We start from the raw sequence: 12382 nt of genomic DNA, 5'->3' as shown, positions 1-12382 counted from the left end.
CAAGGTCAGAAGGGACCATTATGATCATCTAGTCTCACCTCATGCATAACACAGGCCAAAGAACCTCACCCAATAATTTCTCCGCCAAGCCCATGACTTTTGTGTGAGCTATAGCACTTCACATCGAAAGAGATCCAGTCTTGATTTAAAGACTTCAAGTGATGGAGAATGAGTTGTCGGCACTCTCTTTTATCAAGTGATGTTTTCTGTGATCCTCCAAGAAGGCAACCTGTCAAATGTTCAAGTTCACATTTTAGCTCAGACGTTCTTAGTCATACTCCAGAAGGATCTAGTTTGCCTTCTCAAAGCGTGCTTAACTTCTGAATGCGCCAACACTTGACTTTATTGTTTCAGTAGTTTCAAACATTGGGGAGAAAGAATGAGGATCCTGACCCAGGCCATATATTATGCAACGTGCTCTTGGAGTGGATAAACTTTATCTTGAACTTCTCTGAAGCCACCCACTTTGTGAACAAATACAGTTCCTGGCTCTGATTTGATTAGTTAAAGCCAGTTGGATTCTGACAGGGAAAGGAGTCCACTTCTGAGAGGGCTACGCACAAGCTAGAGTTGTTTAGAGTGATTTGTAGAATAACAGTTCTGTTAGATCCATGTGTAACACCTCTTCATCTTCAGACTGAGCAATTACTAGAGCTACTTCATTAAACCTCTTTTGACACCTCTCGAAGACCCATCTGTTGCCACTGTGATTGAGAAATCAATTTCAAAGCCTTTAAATCCCCCTGCACTTTAGAGAACAAAGCCAAAACTGGAGCGAGAGAGAATCCAGTTCCCTCTATATAACCTAGCAATAATCCTTCTCACTCCACTCCAGCATATAAAAGATTATTTCTAGTAGTAGAAAAGTTCAGAGTTCACAGGCTGAGACACTATCTGTAAAACACAGCAAAACACTCTCACTTGATTTATCTAATGAGTTTTCCCTAGGAAAGAACAAATGAATATTTATTGTCATATTGGCTCTTTTCTTCCCTCTTTATTTTATTTTATTTTATTTTAAATGAAGCAATTTAAATGGCACAGATTCCATAGATCTGTCAGGTATATGTCATGTCCATGCCTCAGTGAACAAGACGATGCATTGGTTGCCAGTGTAGGTTTTCTGTCCACGCAAAGAACACTGTTAAATTTAATCATTAAGTGTACAGGTTTTTTGCCCCATTCCACCTTTCATGTAAATCAAATGATGGAAAAGTTATAAAAACAATGGAGTTAGATTTGTTAAGGAAAAAGGCGAATTTTCAGTTCTTGTCCATAGATCTGTGGTTAGACCCTGAACTCCCTGAATTGCTACGTTTTCTTTACATCAGAGTATACTGCCCAATGTGCGGCTATCAGGAGTTCTTAATCTTGCTTTTAAAAAAAATCACCTTGAAGATTTTAATTCAAAATTCACAAATATTTTCCTCCTTACTTTTCAGTAATAGAGAGTAAAGAAAAATAATCTAATTGCCCAGACTGATATTGTACAGTAGAACCTCAGAGTTGTGAAAACCTCGGGAATGGATGTTTGTAATTCTGAACGAAACGTTATGGTTGTTCTTTCAAAGGTTTACAACTGAGCATTTACTTAATACAGCTTTGAAACTTTACTATGCAGAAGAAAAATGCTGCTTTCATTTATTTTTTTCAGTAGTTTAACACAGCACTGTGCTGTATTTGCTCTTTTTTTGGGTGGTGGGGGGTCTCTGCTGCCTGATTGTGTACTTCCAGTTCCAAATGAGGTGTATAGTTGACTGGTCAGTTCGTAACTCTGAGGTTTTACTGTATCTCTTCATATCAGAAGAGCTTTTTAACTGGATGAAGAGAGAACCTGAGGGATGTTAGCAGGAAGCTGTTTGCTAAAGAAAGTCAGCTTTCCAAACAACCTCTCCTACCATTTCCCACACACCTTGATCCTGTTGTAGCCCCACTTGCCTCAGCCAAGTGGCAATAGGAAGGAATTTGGCCTGTGATTTCTCTCCCCGCTTTAGTCTCAATATAGGGCCAGGTCTTCAGCTGATGTAAATCTGTGGAGCTATGCCAATTTACAGCAGCTAAGCACCTGACCATATAGAGGTTGATCGTGCACCAGTGAAAACAATGGGAGATTTGCCCTTGAATTTTCTGGGGAGGAGGCTCGGGCCCATGGTGACTTCATGGGAGCGATGCCATTTTACACCAGGTGAGGATCTGGGCTCAATTGTTTTAGTTTTATTTCCCTTTTCCTTTTACTGACAATCTCAATAGATTGGTTGCCATAGTAATGTAATGTTTCCTATCACCTCTTTAGAAATACTCAATGAGTTGTACTAAAAGTGACATATTCTAAAGTGCTCGCGTTTGAAACATTTGGTTCTTTTGAAAGTACCCCCCTTAAATTTGTAGCTTAGAGGCTCATCATTGGTAACATTTTTCTTCATTTCTCCAAAGGACTTAATTTTGGAAGGGAGCTATGCTTAGAGTGGGGACTTCTCTATATTGTTGGATTTTGGCTCCCAAAGAAACATATTTTAATGTTGTTTTCTTCCTTCTAGAAAGAGAGAGTGCATCAATAGAGAAAAGGCCTGTGTCTCCTCACCCACTCCAAATAACCAAATTGATAGGACACAAAGAGTCACAAGTGGATATTGTATTCGAAAGACCTTTCAGTGGAAAGTGAGTAGAGAATTTGGTCATGAACTAAAATGCTCATGTGCTTTTACTGTGGATATATAATATGTTTTCCATTAAGAGTAAATGCCCGAGTGAGTATTATTTAAAGAGGCTTTGTGGCTTTAGGTCATGTGGAAAAGGACATTAAAACCAAGAAGTTCTGGTATATTGACTGTTTTGTGCTTCCAGTGCTATTGAAGAAGAAGATGGGGAGGTGGAAGAGAAATTGGAGACTGGAAATGACGTTTGGCAGCCCTTGACTCGCAGTATATCTCAGCAGAAGGAGCACTGTATTTTTCTCTCTGTTCCAAAGCACATGCTCCAGGACATCCTTGATTATAACAATAGATATGAGCAGCACCTGAAACTTATTTCTCATGAGGCAGTAGGGCACTTCAATCCATGGCACATTGCTGAGAGGTACGCGAACTATTGTTGTGTTTGATTTTGTGAATTAAATGTCTGTTCCAGACCTGTCTTTCTGTGCTTTCTTAGAAACACACGGGAGAAATGGATGGTTTAAATTCCGAATTGAAAGCCAGAAAGCGTATGACAGTAGCTACTGGGTTGTTTCTCAATGATCCTTGATGCTTGTGGACCTTTTAAAGTGTTCACAGAAAACTAAAGGGAGTGATAGCAGAATATCTTGGAAGAGCAATTATTTTTCATGTCTTTCTATAGCAGGGGCGGGCAAACTTTTTGGCCTGAGGGCCACATTGGGTTTCGGAAATTGTATGGAGGGCCGGTTAGGGGAGTCTGTGCCTCCGGCCCGGCCCGCCCCTGTTCCCTGACGGCCCTCCACTGCCCCATCCAACCCCCCCTCTTTCCTGACTGTCTTCCCCCCCGTTCCCCGACCCCATCCATACCCCTGCCCTCTATCCAACCGCCCCCGCTCCCTGCCCTCTTACCACGCTGGCTGGCGGCGCTACAGTTGCACCGGTGTGTAAATTGCTCTCCGCAACTGCTACCAATAGCACATTCCTTCACAGAGCAGTTTAATACACTGCACTGGCCGCATGGCGCGCTGAGGCTACAGGGGAGGGGGAACGGCGGGGGAGGAGCCGGGGACTAGTCTCCCGGGCCAGGAGCTCAGGGGCCGGGTGGGAGGGCCATAGTTTGCCCATCTCTGTTCCATAGCATACAGTGGTACCACAGAGCCAGCTCTGTCATCTGTGTGAAATACAGTTTGGGTTAGACTATCAAAAGGAGTCTAAGCCAGAGGGGCGTGTAATTCTCCGTTTCCGCTCCACATCGTTTTGTGACAATCTGCTCTTATTGCTCTAGAAAACTGTATGTGGAAGTTTACACCTTCTGCTTTCCTTATCCACTTCTGTCTTTATGCAAGTTCCAGTGGTAAGGCTGGAGAACCTGCTCTGGAGAGCCTTGATCCATTCAACTGAGACTATTTAACAACATGATTGTCTTTTGCCATTTGATTAAAAAGAAAACATTGCCCGGCTAACTGTAAAAGAACAGCCAGGCCAATGATGGGTGGAAGGAATGAACAAGCTTTTTATAAATTTTATTAATAAAAAGTCAATCAAGGTATTCAAAGTAGCAGAGAACACATTGGCAACCTTTAATTTTCACAAAGCAGGGGCTGGATGTTGCTGTTTTTGGAATAACAACAGAAATACTTTAAAATGGCAGCTGGCCTTGTTGTAAATTTCACTGAACAGGAGATTCGAAAAAGGAAATATTTTGCAGAGTACAGAGCGAGGTATATAAATAGTGTATGGCATAGCTGGGTCACCACTTAGTCCTCTGCAATGCAAACAAGAGAGGTAAAGTAATAAATGTCTATTTGCTGCTCATTCCTTAGCAAAGAAAAAATGTTTATTCATTTTTTCCAAGTCTGCTAAACGAGGAGGGAGGTGGAGGCTGAAAGATTACAATATAAATAAAAAATAGCCGTCTCACCAGCAAAGTTTGAATAAGCATTTTTGGTTTGCTAAGTAACAGGTGCAGCATAACGTTATCTGTTATCATTTCCCAAGCATGGCTCAATGAATGTCCAGCAAAAAGTTCTGCCATTTCTCCCCAGAATTTATTTTCAGTATTTGAATAGCATCATTCAGAAATTAACTACCAAGAAGTCTTGGTGTTGTGGTTAGGGCACTACTCCAGCAAAGCGCGTAAACATGGGATTAACTTTCTAAGCATGTGTGTAGTCTCTATGGCCCTGATCCTACAGACACTTAAGCAAATGCTTCATATTATTATCTCTACTAGTCCTATTGAAATCAATGGGCTTACTGTAGTAAAATTAAGCATCAACACCGGTGTCTGCCGGATCAGTGCCTTTGATTTTAATAGGACCACTCACGTGCTTAAAGTTCAGATATGCTTCTGTGCTTTGCTGGAGCGGGGCCTACGTGAGCAAGAGCTGAATGACCTTGGACTGGTCACTATAACCCGAGGAAGGTTAGAATAGACCGCTAAAACATCCCTGGGCATGTTTCAGCACTATCCTTATAAACTCCAATACAGTGTTCATAATTGGCATTGGTGTGAGCCTCAGCAGCTCAAACACTGGCCCCCCTTCATGATTGCCAAAAGGCCAAAATGGAAATGAGCCCTTCCTTCTTGCAGCTGAATTGCAGCTCTTCTTATGTATGATATGATACATATGATTTGAAATCAAACTAAAAATGTAATCCAATTCACAGCACTGTTTGGTGAATGTTTTACCATCAGAGGGCCATATAAAACTTGTCAACCATTACCTATTTAGCATGAATATTTAAAGATCAATTAATTACCAAAACCATGTTATCCCATCATACCATCTCCTCCATAAACTTATCGAGTTAAATCTTAAAGTCAGATAGATCTTTTGCCCCCACTGCTTCCCTTGGAAGGCTATTCCAAAACTTCACTCCTCTGATGGTTAGAAACCTTCGTCTAATTTCAAGTCTAAACTTCCCAATGACCAGTTTATATCCATTTGTTCTTGTGTCCACATTGGTACTGAACTTAAATAATTCCTCTCCCTCTCCAGTATTTATCCCTCTGATATATTTATAGAGAGCAATCATTTCTCCCCTCAACCTTCTTTTAGTTAGATTAAACAAGCGAAGCTCCTTGAGTCTCCTTTCATAAGAGAAGTTTTCCATTCCTCGGATCATCCTAGTAGCCCTTCTCTGTATCTGTTCCAGTTTGAATTCATCCTTCTTAAACACGGGAGACCAGAACTGCACACAGTATTCCAGGTGAGGTCTCACCAGTGCCTTGTATAATGGTACTAAAACCTCCTTATCTCTACTGGAAATACCTCTCCTGATGCATCCCAAGACCGCATTAGCTTTTTTCACGGCCATACCACATTGGCGGCTCATAGTCATCCTATGATCAACCAGTACTCCAAGGTCCTTCTCCTCCTCCGTTACTTGTAATTGATGCGTCCCCAGCAGCTTATAACTAAAATTCTTGTTGTTAATCCCTAAATGCATAACCTTACACTTCTCACTATTAAATTTCATCCTATTACTATTACTCCAGTTTACAAGGTCATCCAGATCCTCCTATATGATGTCCCGGTCCTTCTCTAAATTGGCAATACCTCCCAGCTTTGTATCATCCGCAAACTTTAGTAGCATGCTCCCACTTTTTGTGCCGAGGTCAGTAATAAAAAGATTAAATAAGATTGGTCCCAAAACTGATCCTTGAGGAACTCCACTGGTAACCTCCCTCCAGCCTGACAGTTCACCTTTCAGTAGGACCCGTTGTAGTCTCCCCTTTAACCAATTCCTTATCCACCTTTCAATTTTCATATTGATCCCCATCTTTTTCAATTTAACTAATTCCCCATGTGGCACGGTATCAAACGCCTTACTGAAATCTAGGTAAATTAGATCCACTGCATTTCCTTTGTCTAAAAAATCTGTTACTTTCTCAAAGAAGGAGATCAGGTTGGTTTGGCACGATCTACCTTTTGTAAAACCATGTTGTATTTTGTCCCATTTCACATTGACTTGAATGTCTTTACTTTCTCCTTCAAAATTTTTTCCAAGACTTTGCATGCTACAGATGTCAAACTAACAGGCCCGTAGTTACCCGGATCACTTATTTTCCCTTTCTTAAAAATAGGAATTGTGTTAGCAACTCTCCAATCATACGGTACAACCCCTGAGTTTACAGATTCATTAAAAATTCTTGCTAAGGGGCTTGCAATTTCGGGTGCCAATTCCTTTAATATTCTTGGATGAAGATTATCTGGGCCCCCCGATTTAGTCTCATTAAGCTGTTTGAGTTTCGCTTCTACCTCAGATATGGTAATCTCTACCTCCATATCCTCATTCCCATTTGTCATGCTACCATTATCCCTAAGATCCTTTTTAGCCTTATTAAAGACTGAGGCAAAGTATTTGTTTAGATATTGAGCCATGCCTAGATTATCCTTGACCTCCGCTCCATCCTCAGTTTAGCGGTCCCACTTCTTCTTTCTTTGTTTTCTTCTTATTTATATGGCTATAGAACCTTTTACTATTTGTTTTAATTCCCTTTGCAAGGTCCAACTCTACTTGATTTTTAGCCTGTCTCACTTTATCCCTACATGTTCTGACCTCAATAAGGTAGCTTTCCTTGCTGATCCCTCCCATCTTCCACTCCCTGTATGCTTTCTGCTTTTTCTTAATCACCTCTCTGAGATGTTTGCTCATCCAGCTTGGTCTACAACTCCTGCCTATGAATTTTTTCCCCTTTCTTGGGATGCAGGCTTCCGATAGCTTCTGTAGCTTTGATTTAAAGTAATCCCAGGCCTCATCTACCTTTAGATCGATAAGTTCTTCAGTCCCATCCACTTCCCTAACTAATTTCCTTAATTTTTGAAAGTCAGCCCTTTTAAAATCAAAAACCCTAGTTGCAGATTTATTTTTGTTAATCCTTCCGTTCAGTTTGAACTGAATTAGCTCATGATCACTTGAACCAAGATTATCCCCTACAACCATTTCTTCTATGAGGTCCTTACTACTCACCAAAACCAAATCTAAAATGGCATCCCCTCTAGTCGGTTCAGCAACTACTTGATGAAGGAATTCATCAGCTATCGCATCTAGGAAAATCTGAGCCCTATTATTATTACTAGCACTTGTCCTCCAGTCTATATCTGGGAAGTTAAAGTCTCCCATGATCATGCAGTTTCCATTAGTATTTACTTTATTAAAAACATTAAAGAGGGCTCTATCCATACCCAAATTAGATCCCAGCGGTCTATAGCACACCCCAAGCACTATCCCAGGGGAGGCTCTAATAGTTTTCTTCCCCAATGTAATTTTTGCCCAGACGGACTCTGTCTGATCCATTCCATCGCTTCTTATTTCTTTATATTGTACCTCATCATTGATATACAATGCTACTCCACCACCTTTACCTTTATTTCGGTCTTTCCTAAACAGCACATGCCCCTCAATACCTGTAATCCAGTCATGACTACTATTCCACCATGTTTCTGTTATCCCTATATCTGGTTTCACTTCCTGCACCTGTAGCTCTAGTTCCTCCATTTTGTTACCTAGACTCCTCGCATTGGTGTACAAACATCTTAATTTTTGCTGTTTGGCCTCGCTCGCATTCTGTACCCTATTAGGCACGGTCATTCTACAGCCAGCATAACCTATTAAACTGGTATCCACACTGCCCTTCCTCCTGATATACATTCTCCTACCCACGGCTGTATCCTTTCTTACTTTGTTTTCTTCCCTCTCAATGCTAAAATCCGGCGTGGAGATTACCTGGACATCTCACCCAAACACCTAGTTTAAAGCTCTCTTTATCAATTGTGCCAGCCTTCATCCTAGAAGTCTATTTCCTTCGCTACTCAGATGAAGTCCATCCCGAGAGAACTGTCCTCTGTCCATGAATGCCTCCCAGTGGACATACATCCCAAAGCCCTCCTTATAGCACCACTGCCTAAGCCATATGTTGATAGTCATAATCTTGTCACATCTTTGTTGCCCTTCTCTAGCAACAGGCAGAATCCCACTAAAGATTACCTGAGCCTTGATTTCCTTAAGCGTCTTCCCCAGCCTAGCATAGTCTCCCTTAATACTTTCCAGCAAGAATCTAGCCGTATCATTTGTTCCCACATGAAGGATAATTAGGGGATTCTTTCCTGCTCCCTTTAGGATCCTTTTCAACCTCAGGTCTACATCCCGTATCTTAGCACCTGGAAGACAGCATACCCTTCTGTGCTCTGGATCAGCTCTGGTTACAGGCCTGTCTATTCTCAGTAAAGAGTCCCCGATCACATAGACCTGCCTTTTCCTGGTGACAGTGCTATTCTCCAGTCTATCCCCTGTTCCCTGCAAGTTCTTTCCATTCCTATTCTCCCTTGTAATCCTGTTCAACTCATCCTGTATCCTCCTGGGGCTCATATTTGGTGTAGTCTCCATTGACTCTTCCCCTTTTCCTATAGGACTAGCCGCTCTTCTCTTCTTCCTTGCCCTTCCACCTTCAGTGACTGCCTGCTGAGCCCCTTCTTCATTTTCCAACTCTGCAAACCTGTTCTTGAGCTCTATTTCTCCTTCACTAGCCTGTTTGCATCTAACATTTTTAAAAAGGAAAAAAATATACCAGTTAACAGAAGGTTGGTCACATTCCCCAATCCTCCATGGCCACCGTATATTCACCCCTGTTTTATCAGAAAGCTGATAGATGCAAAAATTTCAGATGCTCCACAAAACTGAGGTATAAACAGGATGGTTCTATAGTACAAGAGTTTTCCCTATAGTAAATAATGTGAAAAGAAATACAAACATTTCTCTTTTGAGATCAGAGCTTTGATATAAATGGATGAAATGATTGGTGCATATTTGGGTTTGTTTGTACAAACCCCAGGATTCTATCCTTGGCTTTTAAACTTGCTTTTCTCTCCTTTAGCCTTGCAGAAGAACTGACCGAAGAAGCCTTATGTGATGTGGCAGCAGAGCTGCAGGATGTATGTGAGGATTATGCAGAAGCCGTGTTCACTTCTGAGTTCTTGCAGCCCACAGAGTAAACACTTTTAAATCTGTGCCATCAGCTAATGGAATGTCAAATCCCAGCCTACCGAGCATATTGGGTGTTTAGGTTTTCTTCAGTATCTTTGTTCTTACTGAACACGTGGAAGAAACTGCTCAATGTGTGGATGAAATTCGGAAGGGATTCATCTTGTGGTTTTTAAAAACCACAATACAGATGCTTTCCTTTTCAGATTTCAGTGTAATAAAGGTGCTGAAAAAGTGTTTACTATAACAGAAGTAAACACTTAACAGTAAAGTTTACATATGTGTGCAGAGCCATTATCAATCCTTCTCTATATCTGTGATTAGTTTTTCACTCTTTTGTGTGTGATCTAGTGGTACGAGCAAAGCACTGGGAGTTGAGAGTTCTGGATTCCATCCCCAGATCTGTTAACGATTTGGGCAAGTCACTTAACCACTCTGTGCCTTACTTTCCTCCTTTGTAATGCTTCTTACTTACCTCACTGGGTTGTTGTGGGGCTTAATCAATAAATTATTGTTCAGAATGCACTTTGAGCTCCTCTGAAAGGTGCGCTGGAAATACAAAGTATTATTTCATATGCGTCTGAAACCCAAATTGAAAATGCTGATGCAAAAGAGTAAATGCTGTTTGATTTGCCTTCAGTGTTTCCAGTATCACACAAGAAAGATACTGTTTATTTTGTCTGACCAACTGCATTAACATTCTTCACAGTCTTGTTAGCTGTTTTTTGGACTAGATGCAATAATCCAGAGGGGTGATCCTTATGTCACAGCATTAAGTGGGTATTTTGAACAATAGCTAGAAGTGGCTTGATCTATTTGCAAGAAAGCTTGTACTGCTGTACTATTGCAACCCCCTTATGGTTGTAACATTGTTTTCTGAATGTTTTACAGCAGTATGCATATCTGCATTACGATTTAACAGTCCAGACAAACAAGACTTTTTTTTTTCTTTTTTAGAAAAAAATTACTGGCACAGGTTCCCCCCCCCCTTTTTTTTCAATACTAGCCTAAAACAATACCATTCTTCTAGCACCAGCTCCATTTAAAGACCCAATCCTGCATTCTTTACTCACTTAAAATGCCCATTAAAGTCCATAAGAATTATGGGTGAACAAGGAATGCAGGATTCAGCCCCAAAATTGTGACATCAAACCATCTAGGGCATTCTAGCGTCTTTCTTACTTTTCAGAGATGTTCTTAGTTTTTTGGGGGTATGGTGTGTATGATATGTACCTGAATACTCTAGACTCAGTAGCAGGTTAGGGATGGAATGGGAGACTTGTAAAATGTCCTTGATTTTATTGATTTGTGTTGAGACGGTATTGCACAGAATTGTCTTATTGCACAATAAAAAATAAATAGAATAACCGACATCCCTGGTTCTTTTATATTGGCCTCATTTGTTAGTTTCAAATAATCAGTGTCCTAGGTTGAGTTTTGCTAATATATGTCCGGAGGACAAACAAGAAAAAAGGGTATATGATAAAACTTATGGGCCAAAACATGGGTCCATTCCTTAAATTAGCATTCACATTTCTTTTTACACGTTATTTACTGTGACAAATTCCTTTTGTGCAATAATGTTTAACCCATTATAGCATCATTTTCAGTATATCAAAGTTTTTATTTTCTGTAAGTCAAAACACATTTTTGTAAAAATAAATCAAACAAAAACCCAACCCCCAAATTGTTTTTATTAAAGTTTGTAATTTGTGTTTTGTGATTTGTTTTGATAACATTTATTTATATCAATGTACGCTTTATTTGGTGGATTCCGTGTGGTTTTTTAATTTAAAACAAAATACATCAAACTGGTACCTTTTTCAAAATGTATAGAGAGATTTATTTTAAAAAATTCTGGGTTCATTAAAACAGCAGTGTATATGTGCAACAGTATTTTCAAATATTTGAATTGTTTTCAAATAAACTATATTGATTTTTGAGGATTTTTTTAAATTTAGAATAATTTGGATCTAAATCCCATGTTTATTGTAAATAATCAGTAAGACCTGTTTGCATTCCCTGCTAAGAAAATGCTCTTCATTTCTGCCATCCTAATCTTTACAGTCAGAAGAAGAGATGCTAACAGAGGGCTGAATCATCCCATTATGGCCTTATACCACATATAGGAACAGCATTATTACACTACCTCTAGAGCAGCTTGGTCAGGAGATTGTACCTCCAAGACCAGTCTCCCCCTGTTCCAGAGAAGGAGTCAAGTAGTGCTAGGTCTATATCTGTCATAACATCTAGGTGCCTTGGGGATGTGGGGCCAAGCCACCTGCACATGGACGCTGCTTCTCCTCTCACACTGCTATCTGTGAGGTGGGTTGCCAGCAGAGGGATTTGAGAGAGTAGCTTGTGCCATCGTTATGGCTGGGCCACGATTTGGCCGGGCCACGATTTGGCCCTTACTAACTTGATGCAGTCTGTCCAAACGTAGCTTCATTTTCTCACTGCACAAATTCCCACTAGGCTTTGTGCCACTAACTGCATCTTTAATTCGATGATGCTTCATTGAGCTCTGATCCCAGACTAAGAGTGCTGCCTTCAACCTGGGATCCACACAGGAGTAAGGCCTTGAAAGGTAGCATCCTCCTGCCTTTCCTCATACAAGAACTGAGGGATGTTTACTGTCCATATGATTTTTATTAATATAGTACCGTGCATGCTAAACATGATAGACTCAAGAGGCCTCTGCTGAGAAACACTTAATCTAAGCCCCTCAACCTGTCGCCACT

General features: G+C 40.6%; 1 protein-coding gene across 3 annotated transcripts in view; it reads left to right on the top strand.

Moving 5' to 3' along the window:
- The window catches only part of KIAA0753 (KIAA0753 ortholog), a 36009-nt gene extending 24625 nt beyond the window's left edge, over positions 1-11384 (top strand). For 2 of the 3 annotated variants that reach the window (XM_074974860.1, XM_074974859.1), the window contains exons 17-19: positions 2538-2658; positions 2845-3075; positions 9535-11384. In XM_074974860.1, coding sequence (XP_074830961.1) covers positions 2538-2658; positions 2845-3075; positions 9535-9652 — 470 coding nt within the window. In that variant the 3' untranslated portion in view covers positions 9653-11384. The remainder of the gene's footprint in view (positions 1-2537; positions 2659-2844; positions 3076-9534) is intronic. The other variant, XM_074974861.1, reaches the window with a different exon arrangement.
- Positions 11385-12382: the final 998 nt, after the last annotated feature.

Source organism: Natator depressus, chromosome 17, assembly GCF_965152275.1.
Source record: "Natator depressus isolate rNatDep1 chromosome 17, rNatDep2.hap1, whole genome shotgun sequence".
NCBI classification, from domain to species: Eukaryota; Metazoa; Chordata; order Testudines; family Cheloniidae; genus Natator; species Natator depressus.
Note: the sequence above shows the minus strand (reverse complement) of the source record. Positions and strands in the feature narration are given on the sequence as shown.